This window comes from Dicentrarchus labrax, unplaced genomic scaffold, assembly GCF_905237075.1.
Source record: "Dicentrarchus labrax unplaced genomic scaffold, dlabrax2021, whole genome shotgun sequence".
NCBI lineage: Eukaryota > Metazoa > Chordata > Actinopteri > Moronidae > Dicentrarchus > Dicentrarchus labrax.
This window is the reverse complement of record NW_026136707.1, coordinates 16,296,706-16,310,314: the sequence shown is the minus strand read 5'-3', so window position 1 is coordinate 16,310,314 and position 13,609 is coordinate 16,296,706. Positions and strand designations below refer to the sequence as shown.

The 13,609-nt window shown below is 39.3% G+C and overlaps 1 protein-coding gene across 3 annotated transcripts in view; it reads left to right on the top strand.

Annotated features, from left to right (window-relative positions):
• LOC127367748 (F-actin-uncapping protein LRRC16A-like) overlaps positions 1–13,609 on the top strand; it is a 69,414-nt gene that overhangs the window by 33,146 nt on the left and 22,659 nt on the right. For 2 of the 3 annotated variants that reach the window (XM_051407846.1, XM_051407847.1), the window contains exons 5-15: positions 592–713; positions 1,389–1,486; positions 1,727–1,797; positions 2,147–2,220; positions 2,420–2,495; positions 6,936–7,024; positions 8,067–8,161; positions 8,926–9,012; positions 10,971–11,074; positions 11,631–11,708; positions 12,313–12,389. In XM_051407846.1, coding sequence (XP_051263806.1) covers positions 592–713; positions 1,389–1,486; positions 1,727–1,797; positions 2,147–2,220; positions 2,420–2,495; positions 6,936–7,024; positions 8,067–8,161; positions 8,926–9,012; positions 10,971–11,074; positions 11,631–11,708; positions 12,313–12,389 — 971 coding nt within the window. Of the gene's footprint in view, positions 1–591; positions 714–1,388; positions 1,487–1,726; positions 1,798–2,146; positions 2,221–2,419; positions 2,496–5,991; positions 6,177–6,935; positions 7,025–8,066; positions 8,162–8,925; positions 9,013–10,970; positions 11,075–11,630; positions 11,709–12,312; positions 12,390–13,609 lie in introns of those variants that run through there. The other variant, XM_051407848.1, reaches the window with a different exon arrangement.

The window sequence follows — 13,609 nt, the reverse complement described above, 5'->3', positions numbered from 1 at the left end:
AAAAAGAGGTGTTGGCCCAGAAATGATAGCTCTGGGGAAGATGTTTCCCATCTGGGAAGAGCTTCCATTTGGCTTTTTGACCGGTGCCTGTAGCTGTCAGTCAGCGGGATCTACCTACAAAATATGATAATCCGTCACTAACCACACTGTTTCTACAGCTGAGCCTTTCTCCCACTCATCTCGAGAGATGTCAGTCCTCTTAATATCTTGACTGATGGTCTCCCATGTTTAATAAGTATCAGCTAAGATTATGTTAATTTTGGCCTATAAAGGAGGCCTGTATCATCTTACATCATCATTTGCATAATTGCGCTGAATGCTGAAATGGTTAGCCACTCTTGGTAAATGTCATTAAATCTTTATTTGTACTTAATACAAAGATGTGGAATGTTGATGTGGTTTATTGGATTGATGGATATTATTGCTGGGATGAGTCAGTAGATAGATGGGCAGAAAAGTGGAATATGAAATGGAAACAAAGATACAAGATGCACATATATAGACACACAATGCACCAATGTTGGTTGAAGCAGGTTTAGGTGAAACTGTGCATGCTGGTGTGGATCAATCATATCTGATGTCTCCTTTTAGCTGTTCATAGACTACGAGCGTAGCTCCTTCTCTTTGAAGCTGCTCTCTACAGAGGAGGTCAATGAGGTGGTTGCTCATATAGGAAACTGTCTGCTGAGGATATGTCCCGGTCTACCACCTAGGTGAGTTCCCCCTCTGTGTGTGTGTGTCTGTGTGTCTGTGTGCAAATGCATTTTAATAATAATTTCTAAATACTCAAAGACACTTTACATAAAAACATAAAAGCAGCAAAACAACATCAAAAATTTTTAATTTACATGTTACACTGTATGTATTTAAGTATCTTCAGTGTACTCTAACATCTATTTTAGGTATTATAATGCGGATGTGAATCTCATAGAATATGTTTTGTTAAGAACAGGAAGCATGAATCTAAATGCAGAAATGACCACAGATGTAAAACCATAAACATTTATATCTTGTGAACAGGACAAAGTCTTTGACTTGACGGAGAGACTGATGGTTTTTTGAGCTGCGGTTGATTTAATGCTACATTGGTTATGTTTTGTTTTTGTTTTTGTTTTTTGTTGTTTTTCACATTAGGTATTAATCGCGTGGTTTAGTTAGTTACTTCATTTTAAGTCACTGGAATACTCGTTAGTACTCGTTAGTACTCAGCAACTTCCTGCTTGGACAGTGTCCATTGACAAGTAAGACAGTGAGAAAGTAGCCTGGAGCTGCTTGTTTCAAAATCTTTTAAAGTGAGGGTAGGCTTTTGACAATGTCACCAGCCACAATATTTAGGAAGTGTAGAAATGGGATGAGTAAATTATTTCCTAATTGTCTTTTCTTCTTAGTAAAGTGATGAAGAAGCTCTGCATGGAGCCTCCAGACAGGCTGAACTCTCTGCAGACTCTGTGGGAGAACAACAAGCCTGCTGAACCTGGACCCTGTGGTAGGAATCTGTATTGTGTTTGTGTGTGAGGTTGTTAAAGTTAGTTAAATAGTGAGTTTACATCAAGGTTATAATTGTTTTACATGGCGAATTAAAGCCACTCATTTGTGACTGAACTGGTTGTAGTTGCATATTACATGCATTTTTGCACAATCCATATCCCACAGCTTTTTGGAGAGATGGACAGCCCAAGCCTTTCTGTAATTAATATGCATTGTTGTGTTCTCTGTCTAATCCTAGGTGGGTTTTCGCAGATGTACAGATGTGTTTGTGACTGGTTGGGGCTGCCTTACAAAGAAGAGGTGCAGTGGGTCAGTATGATTATTTACATTCTTTTGTGCAATTTCACAGCATTGACAGATCCTGGTTGAACTGAGCATCAGTGCTGTTGACTGGATGATGTAAAACTCTACAGCACAGCACATGAATATATTGTGTATGAATATATTATCCATGTCCCCCCATATGAGATAAGATATAAGAAAGATAAGACAGACTTTATATTTCTCAAGTTCTTTTTCATGCTCTTGCTCCCTCTGGTACAAAATGGAATATCTCTTTCTCTGTAGGCTATGTTTCATCTGCTCTGTGAAATTGCTTGTTTCTATATATATATATATATATATATTCACTGACGTGTTTCCTTTGTTTCCTTTCCAGGATGTGGACACTATCTACTTGACACAAGACACCAGAGAACTCAACCTGCAGGACTTCAGTCATCTGGAGAACAGGTGAGTTCTTGAAGTTACAGAGATAAAATAAAACCGACAAAATGTGGGAAAATGTTGCACACAGATGAGGCCATGTAGCTGAAAACATTACACAAAATTAAAAATAAGAGGTAGGTGTGGCATGATTTAATTTTAATGTGAAAAGTCAGCACTAACCCAAGATGACCTCGTCTTTCCTCCCTTGTCTGCTGCTTCTCAGGGATCTGGTGGCTATAATAGCAGTGCTGGAGTTTAACCAGTGGTTCACCAAGCTCTCCACCAAGGATTATAAACTGGTTAGTACCCCTCTTCTCAAAGTCCTTCTCTCGCTTGCACACTAAACCTGTCTGTTCAGTTTGGGAAACTCAAAACCACAATTATTGTGGTCTTCTGATAGCTAGGCTTGAAAGACCATGACCAAGATGATTCTCAGTCACATGTTACACTAATGGTGTTTAAGCTTTGGAAAAAATGGCAGGGAGTCACTGCAGGTCAGCTCCCTGCTTGGGGCTTCATGGTAGTCTTTTTAGGTCAACTCCTTCCATTAAACGAGAGCCCGAACCAAAATAGGATTTTACCAATTTTAGAGGGAAAAACTCACAGATTACCGATATGGTGGCCGATCTAGTGAAACTTTGAGCTGAAGTTAAAATGGACCTTCTCTATGTGGATTGTCTACCGATATACAAAGTCACTCAAAAGGCTGCTTTCTTAAACAAATACGGTATCAAAGAATATATAAGTCGAATATTCCTTAACATGTTAAATAATTCAACTTATACATTATCAACCAATTCTTGTTGACATCTTCTCTCTTACTCTGTGCTGCTTGTCACAGAATTGTAAATCACAGTGCACTGCTGCATAAACTTTGCAGTAAACTTAATTTCATTCTATACCAGGGGTAAAAAACAGTCTTCTTATTGCCGCATATCAGATAACATATGCCAATACCGCTATGTCTGCACTAGGCCAATATTGGCAGACTGATATATTGGCCGGGCTCTAATTTAAACTAATTTATTTACACCGATTATTGTGAGCTGTCGATTCACCTTTATGCGATTAAATATAACAAAGGCAATTTTGTATTTTGAATTGTTTTGTTACCTCTTTAATTTCCCATCCCAGTAGTTCCTTTGTCTACTTACAGGTTGTAAAGCATCACTGCATTATGGTGGATAAACAGTATAATAGTGTTAGTCTGTAGATTGCAATGTGCCTGTACTGTTGTCTGACTGCTGGACTTGTTTACATTTAAAAACAATAAAAAGTTGTTCACAAAAAAATAGTGTTAGTCTGATAATCCAGATTTAATTCCATCTCAGAGTAGATAGTTAGGAGAATAACTACTTAAGACAAATGGATACGTCTCTTCCAGTCTGCCAGTTTGCTCTTCCTTTAACTTTTATAAAGGTTAAGGTCCTGCTTCTCACTTCTTTACTGCACTGGAGCAGTTTCTGATTAGACTGTAGCAGTATTAGTTTTATACCCATGCATTAAAAAGTGGGGTGAGGGCTCGGACAGAACTGTGTCTCTCTGTCCCATCTGTCAAATACCATATCTAAAGTGGCGGGCAGACACCAGCTGATTTGGCCAGAACGTGGAGAACCACTGTGTAAGCAAGGCAAAGAGTCAACCGCCATGCTAGCAACTCTGCAGGGCTGTGCATATAGACTCAGTCCTTGGAGCTAAATGCTAATGTCGGCATGCTAGCAAGTTTTGAGCCTGGACCAAAGTGGTGGACTGGGATGGACTGACAGACCCACCAACCAACAGGCTAAAATTGCCATCCATAGAGCCACACAGCTAGCTACGATTTCTCTCCCTGTAACATATATTTACAACATATAGGCTGTCCGCTCTCTGTCTGCATTTACTACAGTACATGTCTCTCACTCTACCTCTGCCTAACTAGCTGTATGTATCTGCCTGTACAGAATATTTCTCCCTTTGTTTCCTCCATCTTCCACTCCTGCCTATTGACTGAGGATCAGTCCAATGTTCTCGTGTGATAAGACTCTTAATCCTAACCAGACAAAGGGGCTCAATGTCTCAGGCTGTTGCCCCCCTGCAGCACTCTATTACTAACTCTCCATCTCATGGCTTTGCTCAGTCTCACCAATTACCACATGCAGCTTCCTCAGTCCAAACAATTATCTCACGCCTCCGTCACAGACAATTCCTTTTGTATTGAATTTTAAAATCCTGTCCATCACCATACTATGTGCATATTTAGGCTCAAATGCTCACACAGGCACATGTGCACCTTGTGTTGAACACGTGTCCTGTCTTATCCCACGTTGGTGTGTATTATAATGGACCCTAAGGTGTTTGTGTTTTCAGTGCATGTTCATTCTATATTATATTGTGTGTTACTTGAGCATAACTAATGTTAGTCAGATAGACCACTTCTTGTGTTCCGGACAGTGTTTGTCGTGCAGGGAAGCAGATTTTTTGTTTGGTTTCTGTTTAATGCAACAGAAAATCCATTGGATGATTTTTAAGGAAACTTCAGTCTTATTTTCCCTTTTGTTTTCTCTGTATGGAGGTTTATATGTTGATAATGGAGAGACAAGGGGTGCAAGGATGTGCTCTGGAATGGATTTTGTTTTTGATCCCATGCCAGTGGAAACAATAACAAGTTAGACAGAAAAATAAGAGGGGAACAGAGAGTGAAAGTGATGGCAGCAAACAGAGCAGTGAGATAGCAACATAAAGGTCAGTGGAGAGGTCAGTGGACAGAGTGAATGGGAAAGATGCCCGATGAATAAGGAAATGAGTCAGAAGGTATCAGGAAAGAGAGATCCGATTTAAAGAATGAAGCCAGAGCAAGAGGAACGTGACATTTCCAGCTTGGGAAAGTCATCTTTACTATCCAGCAGTAAGTCAGTTGATGTTCCTGCCAAATCTATTGGCATGCAAAAGTTCAACTCAAGGGCAACACCGTCCATCAGCCTGAACTACTGCATCTGCGCAACCTTGTACAGTTTCATTAGGAATATCACAAAGAATTGTCTGTGGATCATAAAGCAGGAGGAAAAAGAAAAAGTGAGTCAGATGGAGCACAAGCACAAGCCCTCCGGTCTAAATTATAATCTACCATCTCAATCAAACCGAGATAAGGAATCTCTCAGTGTAAGTGAACTGGATAATACAACACACACATTCTAAAAACACACACTCCGTCCCTCTCCCTCTCTCTCCCAGACACACACACACACACACACACAACACACACACACACACACACACACACACACACGCAGTCGAATATCACAGCGAGATATTATGCTGTTCATCCTCAGTTCAATCAGGCTGTTTGTCTTGTGGTGTAATCAAGATGCTGAGCTGAAAATGAGAAAGGAGGAGAATAAGAGGAGAGGACAGCAAGTGATAAGAGGACTTGCCTTCTGATTACCTCATGATATGATAGCACAGTGTGTTTGTGTGTGTGATATTTCAGCAGGACATAGGGTTAGAACAGCACAGCATGACAAGGCTCTTATTTAATGAATGGTAAATGGTGCAGTGCACATGCTGACAGTGCCTCTGTGCTGTCCCCAACAGTTTTATTGTGAATACAGGCTTCTTTGTGCTCCCTCTCTCTGTCTGCTAAGCTATGACCGACTCCTCTCTCTCTCCCCCCTCTTTTTTTCTATTTCATCCCTCACTACCCTCATATCTCCCTTTTCTGTATTATGTGTCATCCCTCGCTGCCCTCCATCATTCTTATTCCTCTTGTAATACTCACAGTTTCACAGAGTAAACATGTGAACAACAGCCCCTTTCTTCTGTCTCTCCCTCTCGTTGTCTCTTTCTCTCGCCATTATCCCTCTCTCATTTTCTCCCTTCTTTCTCTCCCCCTCACTGTAGATAACAGTGTGGGACAATGTTACCAGTGTTTTGTGCCACACTGGGGCTGCTGGCTGAGAGAAACAGGAATGTCAATTACCAAGAATATCAACAAAACAATGGTCCAGTAAAGTTCTGATGGAAAATGTTTGTGTTATGCATCAGTGCAGATAATTAGTGTAGAAAAAATAGAATTATTATACAACTGTAGGACGGCAGACAAGGATGTGTGTTTGTCTCCAAGTCTGAGTAGTGACGCAGCAAAGAGTGAACTGGGTCAGTGAACATCTAGGTAGGACATTGACGTCCAACTGTTGAATTTTTAATTTTGTTTGAATGTGAGTGCTCTTTCTTCCCCGACTCTGTCTCCTGTGGTGTTGAGACCACAGAAGCGAGACAACTTTTCTCCCTCTAAAGTGTCTAAAGTCTGCTGTCCCCAGTCTCTTGTCACGCATTAATGGTCTTTAAGCGAAAGAGACAGAATTAGCTACGTTCTGCAGTACAGCTTTAATTAGCATGAATGAGTGGTTTCACCGCAGGAACACTTGGGTCCCAAAAGTAAATTCCTGTGTTATACTTGTGACCTTGAATGTTTCAATCCAAGCTTTGCTGTTCTAGATAAAAGTTAATAGTAAGCTGGTTCGGTTTTTATGGTTTTGACTTGTGGATCAGTGAGTGTGAGACTCATAATATGTGATTATTATCATTATATCAGTTTTTCACATTTCAAATCACCCTCACTGTTTATTGTTTTATAGAGTAGAAATACAAAAACTATAGCAAATAGAGATGTTTTTCTGTATTGTTGAAACGATACTACTTGCAGAGTTATTAATATTATAAGACATCTGTGTTGTGTACATGTATGTATGTGTCTTCAGTCTGCAGATGTGTGCGAGCAGATCCTTCGGGTAGTGTCTCGCTCCAGTCGACTGGAAGAATTGGTTCTGGACAACGCAGGACTCAAAACGTGAGAATATGGAAACTATTTAATGTCACTTATAATGAAGAGTATTACTGTGCCTCTGTCAAGTGTAGAGAAAATTACTCGAGTGTAATGACTACAGCTTGGAGACTATTTTTAGCATAAAACCTGTGTTACAAACTCGTGGTGTGGAGTTTGAAAGATGTTGGTATTTTTCAGGCAGGAAAGGTCTAATGAAAGACATTACCTTGCATTATGGGAGGTGTAGGATCCAAGCTTTCTAGATCTTGACCATACAAGCAACAAAAAGTCTGGGTATCTCTCCCATTGCATTCATTTTTTTATTTTTTATTATTATTTTTGTTTAAATCTGTCTATCAATAGTCCCCTAACCTTTAATGAAAATGCAGTATTAAATCATGATTAACTCACAAGATTCTAAAATACTTTGTCAAACTATATTGGCAGAACATATTTTTAATACAACTATTTATCAAAGTATCAAAGCAAGATAAAATGTGTTTTTAATGTGTCCGTAACCAAAATAAATGTAATTTACAGATCCGCCACTGTTGTCAGATAGTGACGAAGATAAAAATGTTCTATACTTACTTGTTTAATAAATTCAGCAGCTCTGTGAGTACTAATAATGTTTGCTGGATGTCAGCTGTGTGCAGGAAATTATTTCCTATTATACTTTTGGGTCAAGTTTTGTCATCAGTTTAGTGCTGACATGTTGGCTGTTTGATGAGACCAAATCTAGTAAAAATCAGGAAGAAAATTCAGTTTGCCATATTGATGAATGTGTCCCAGTAGACAATGAGCCAGCATGTACAATACCAGGACCCTGAAACTCAGGCAGCTAAATGGAATTCAGCCATCATTAATTTTATTATCTAGACCAGTGCTTTTCCCATTGTGACATATCAGTGTCAAATATCAAAGGCCTAATCACCTCTCTTCTGCTCTGCTTTCCTGTCATGGCAAGAAAAGGATATTTATGTTGCCTAAAGTGTTTGATAGGTTGCACACGTGCAGTGCATTGGTCATACACCACATAATGGATACACTCTTTCACGCTCTACAGTGATTTTGCCCAAAAGCTAGCTGCTGCCCTGGCCCATAACCCCAGCTCAGGACTCACCACCATTAATCTTGCCAACAACCCACTGGAGGACAGAGGTAAGATATGAGCTCTAATTTTGTCTAATGTACTCATGTCTGCTCTGTTATACTTTGTACTGTTCTAAACAGCTCTGTTTTATATCAGGTGTCAAAGGTAACTCTTCTACCAAAGTGAAATATTGAATATGTTAAAGATTCAGTACTCATTTAGCAGTCAGACGTCTCTGCCAATTGGTAAACATGCAACATTCATTTATTGTATATCGTATATACCACAGCCTGTCACAGATACAGAGTATTATGATATTGACAGTTTAGGTTCACTTGTTACAGGACAGCGAGTGCAACAAGTTAAATATTTCATCACCTCTGTCCTAAGGGCTCTCAGTCTATCCAGGACACATGAATTAAAGATACATTCCACCAAATATTCAGGCAGTCGCATGTAAACATACCACAGATTTATGGGGCTCAACAGCCTCTTGCTTATTTGTTCTCATGTAAAATTCACCACAATGTTCTGTTAATAGTTTTCATATTTAAATACATTTCTGCTTCATTTTTCCTTGATAGAATGATAATCAGTTTTTCATGGCTATTGCGTGTTACAGAAATCTTAACTTATATAGGCAACTGCAAGTTAGATTTTAATACAGCAGAAACTTGTGATAAGTTGGGTGATAACATAGACTGTACATAGTAGTTAAGCACGGTGGTTTGTATTTAAAATATAAAAGTCGTTATGGTCACATTGGGTGAAAAAAAGCAACCCATGAAAGAGAACAGAGAAGAGGAAAATCATTGACCCTCTCTTGCTGCAGGTATCTCTTCCCTGGGTGCTCAGTTTGCCAAACTTCGAATGGGGCTCAAGCATTTAAACTTCTCCAAAACCTCACTCTCACCCAAAGGTATGTGCTGTCTTTCCTCGTACACGGTTCCTAAAACCATGTGGATAAAAACATTTGCAATTTTGAAATGGAGGTTGGTCGGAATGATTAAAATACAAATATAAATATTGTGATACAGCTGTTTTTCCTGGTTGAGTTTTTAATTTGCATGCTCCCCTGTGGTCAGATGAATTCACATCTTCCACTAAACTGATCATACCTACTGCTGAGATGCTAATGACACTCAATTATCACACTATTAACTGTGACAGAGAGGGAAAGAAAAGGGTGTATTTGTAATGTGTGAGTGTGCAAAAATAATCTGTGAACAGTATGCATGTTTTCATTTACATAAATGCTGCTTTAGACCATTTCCCTTCAGTCAGCAGAGCTGTAACCTCTCTGCGTATGGGAAAGTCCTTCTGTAGTAATGGCCTTTAATGAAATACATTGTAGGGACTGATTGTGCAAAAAAACTGCAAAGATTTGTTGTCGTTCTTCACATAATTTCTAGATTAAATGTGGCCGTTGTCAGCAATCACTTGTAGGTAAATTTTCTTCTTGGTTCGCACCCAAAGTAAACGCTCCACCACCAAGCAGCATCCTTAGGGACCCACTGTAAACATGTTTTGCTCTCAGGCAATCAATAAAGAGCTATCATATTTCATTGTGAGAGGGCTGTGCTGCTGAAAACTGCGGCCTGCTTGTCTAGCTAAAGGCCCAATCCATAATCCAAACCCCAAAAGCCCCCAACGCTTGGAGCAAACGTAGAGGATTGAGGACAACTGGTACCGGTATTATTTGATGAAGCTCTGACATTAGCAGATCATCATTTCATCTTTTAAAATTAAATTCCAGCAGAATGTAACTTGAAAATGTTGAAACGTTTTAATCTATTACAAAAATCTTCTTTCTTAAAATTCTCTTTCTTAATCATCATTATTTCTGTGTATTTCTCTATTTTTTTTACTTAATTACTGTCTTTTTCCGACTCTTCTTCTCTGTCTAGCTCTGTGAAATCAGTTACTTTACATTCATGCCTTGATTTACTGGCAGACAGACTAAAAGTGTTAGTTCAGTGAGTCAGCCATGAGATAGACGTGACATGGGTCAGTGCTTGTACGCACAGTATGTCAATATGACGCACACACTGTGCAATAGAAATCCATGCATGCAAGGACTTGTAAACTCACGAGGGATGTGCATCTCCATAACTCAGGCTGCTGCAATACGCATCACAATGCAATGCCAACAATCCGATACAGTAAAGGTAGATATGGAGCAACTACCAATGCAATATTCATCCCTATTGCAATGCAGTTCAACACAATTTGATTTAACCCAATGTGGCTCAGCGGGTTATGGTGGAATGCAAAAGAATATGATGGTATGCAATTAAATATGGTACAGATAGTTATATTTTATTTCTTTGGATCATTTTAAGCAGCTTAAAAAGAGGAGGAATTAGTTTATAAATAAATCTGATTTTACCAATGCAAAGATGTTGGAAACCTTTTTTAATTGGGGTAATTGCATCTTGAACTTTTATGCACCAATGTAAATCACTGACTCTCACAGACATTTTCTGTCTCTCAGATACATCCCAATATTTGAACAATTGCAGCACTTCATTTGGTTGTATAGAGCTTGATGTTAATGTTAACTGTTAATTACAGTCATGCTTTTAATTAGTTTATTGTCATATATTGTCTTATGACAAATAAAAAAGGAGAATGCCTCATCCTTAACATAGCATGACGGTGACAAAGCTGCAGCATTACATTTAGAAAACCATGAGAAAGTGTACTCTCTTCACTTTCCATGCATTCATTCTACATTCTGATCTTGTTCTTTCCTGTCTTCACCCACTGCTCATTTCCTCTGCTATTTCCTTCAATATGCTGTCAAAACATCAAGTGGAGATTTGAGGGTTGTGATAATGCTGACATTGCGTGTGTGTGTATGTGTGTGTGTTTTAGGGGTGAATAGCCTTTGCCAGTCACTGAGTGCCAACCCGTCCATCCCCAGCAGCCTGGTCCATCTGGACCTCTCAGGGAATGTCCTCCGAGGAGACGACATGCAGGTACAAACACACACACATTTTCTAATCCATCTTAAAGCTAGTATCAATAACACTTAATTGATTGAAAGAGTTCAGTGGTGCAGTTTTGTGGGGGCCTTTTCAGGCCGTTATAAATCAGTTAGCATGTCGCTCTGTAGGAGAGCATTGATTCAGGACATTCTACATCTGTTCAGAGCACAGAAACAGCGATGTGAGACAAACACCCTACTGTGGGGTTACAAATCAGAATTCACTGTGATATACTGTGTTTGTAGCTGGACTTGGTTTTTTTAAAGGAATATTTTACCATTTTGGGAAACACACATATTCCCTTTTTTGCCTAGACTTAGATGAGAAGATTGATACCACTCTCATGTATGTACAATACGTTTAAAGTTAGCACCAGTAGCTAGTAAGCTTAGCATAAGGACTGGTGACAGCTACCCTTGTAAGTTTACAAATGAAGAGTCTCCACTGGGTGTGAAGATCAGAATCCAACAACTGATTGGACATATGTGGTGATGTATGAAATATTTGAAATATGTGAAAATATGTTATGTTTTGCTTTACATTTTAGCATTTCTACCACTTCCTGGGTCAACCCAACAGCCTGGCAACCCTTGACCTCTCCAACACTGACTGCTCATTGGACCAGGTGAGTCAAGAGGAACACTCAAATGATATCCTGCCTGGTACTCACAGGATAAAGGGAGCAAAATTTAAACATAATTGGGTAAAGAGATGTATGGTCATGGATAACACATATTTGAAGAAAAACAGGCCCTACAGAATCAGAGAATTACAAAAACAAACAACATGCAATTACAGTTGTGCCTCATTAAACTGCATTGTGAGATGAAGTGCTAGCCATTAATATGTGTTGCAGGGAATGTAATCCAATTTTATACACCCTCTCAATCTGTGTTGTACATTGCTGTTAAGGCTGTATGTGATGCATGTGATGTATTGATGTGGGTTTGCGAGCCAAATACACCTTATTGATTAGTCTGAGATGTAGCCAGCTGTCAGTGTGTCACTAAAGATATTCATTAGATCGTATATCATATTGTGTCTTTCTCACGTACAGCCAGATATATACATTTACACACTTCTAAACACAGACACAAAGCTTTCTTCTTCTCTCTTTGTCTGTCACAGTCAGAGGGGAAAAGTGAGGGTTGGAAGTTACAAAGAATAACAGCGTGATGTGTTCAAAACCCCTTGACAATTGGTGGTGATATATTCTGTGAATTTTCCAGGTTTGCTCGGCCCTGCTGCGAGGCTCAGTTCAACACCTCTCTGTTCTTAACGTGTCAAAAAGCGTCTTCCCTCACAGGTAAGAACCCATCTGGGTTGTACTGACAGTCACAGTCACAGTGACAATGAGGAAAACAAATGAATTTGCTTGTCTCCTACAAGGTTTGTTGATCAAGAGTGTGTTTGCCAAGATTTCCCAAATACCACAGGAAGTACAGCACATGCCACAATGGGGGACAGACAGTTGCACAATAGAGGAATAACAGTAAAAAAAAAAACATTATTACATAATAATGGGAAACAAAAGCTAGAAAAGTGAGACTGTAATTATAATTTTGTTAAAAATAATTTATTTGCAAAATTCTTTATTTTCATAAAATTTCATAAAGTAAATTTGTACTTAAACTTTCTTACAAATATAACACATCATTATTTCCCTTCCTTTAAACCTCAATAATTGAATGAGAACCAGCCATCTTTTTGTGTCCCTGGTTGTCCCATCAGCCCAGTCTGAATCCTCAATACATGAAGAGAGTCACACTGAGTTTACATCTGTTTCCTCTCATAAAACAAATGCAGTGACATGTTGTTTTAAAGCTAAAACCAAGCATGCATCTCAAATGTTTTGCAGTTTTAGATCAGTCTGCACTGAGGTTGAAAACTTTGAAAGTCATAGTTGAGCCCAGAGTTAATCCACAACTGCCGTCTTTTGTCCTTTTGTAAAGTCAGGACCTAAATGCAATCTGGATATTGATTCGCCTCCCAAACCTGTTTTAATGGGATCCCCTGTACATCATCATCCATCATGTATTTGCTGGAAAAATGTTCTTTAGCCTATAACCCCACTGAGGCTTAGGTCTGATTCTCCTTCCCATCTTCACTGTAGTACTGACTACATCAACATTTACATTTGACCTGAAATGACAGTTCAATACAAAGACTCTGTAGTCTGTATGCTGCTGTGTGACACCTGCTGGTGACTAAGTGCTACTACAGGATGACAGGCATGAAGGTGCATGTGTGTTTGTTTGGGTTTGTAAATGTGCACGATTCGGGTGTGTTTGAATTTGAGTGCCTCTGTGTGTGTGTGTGTGTGTGTGTGTGTGTGTGTGTGTGTGTGTGTGTGTGTGTGTGTGTGTGTGTGTGTGTGTGTGTGTGTGTGTGTGTAGGTGTGTGAGAGTGTGTGTGCCTCTGCATGTGTGTATGCTGATTTTGTGTGTAACAGATGGGTGGTGGGTGGAGTTTTCTTCCCATTATTATCTCTCTTTCCAGTGTGTCTCTAGGGAGTTGGGGACTTCA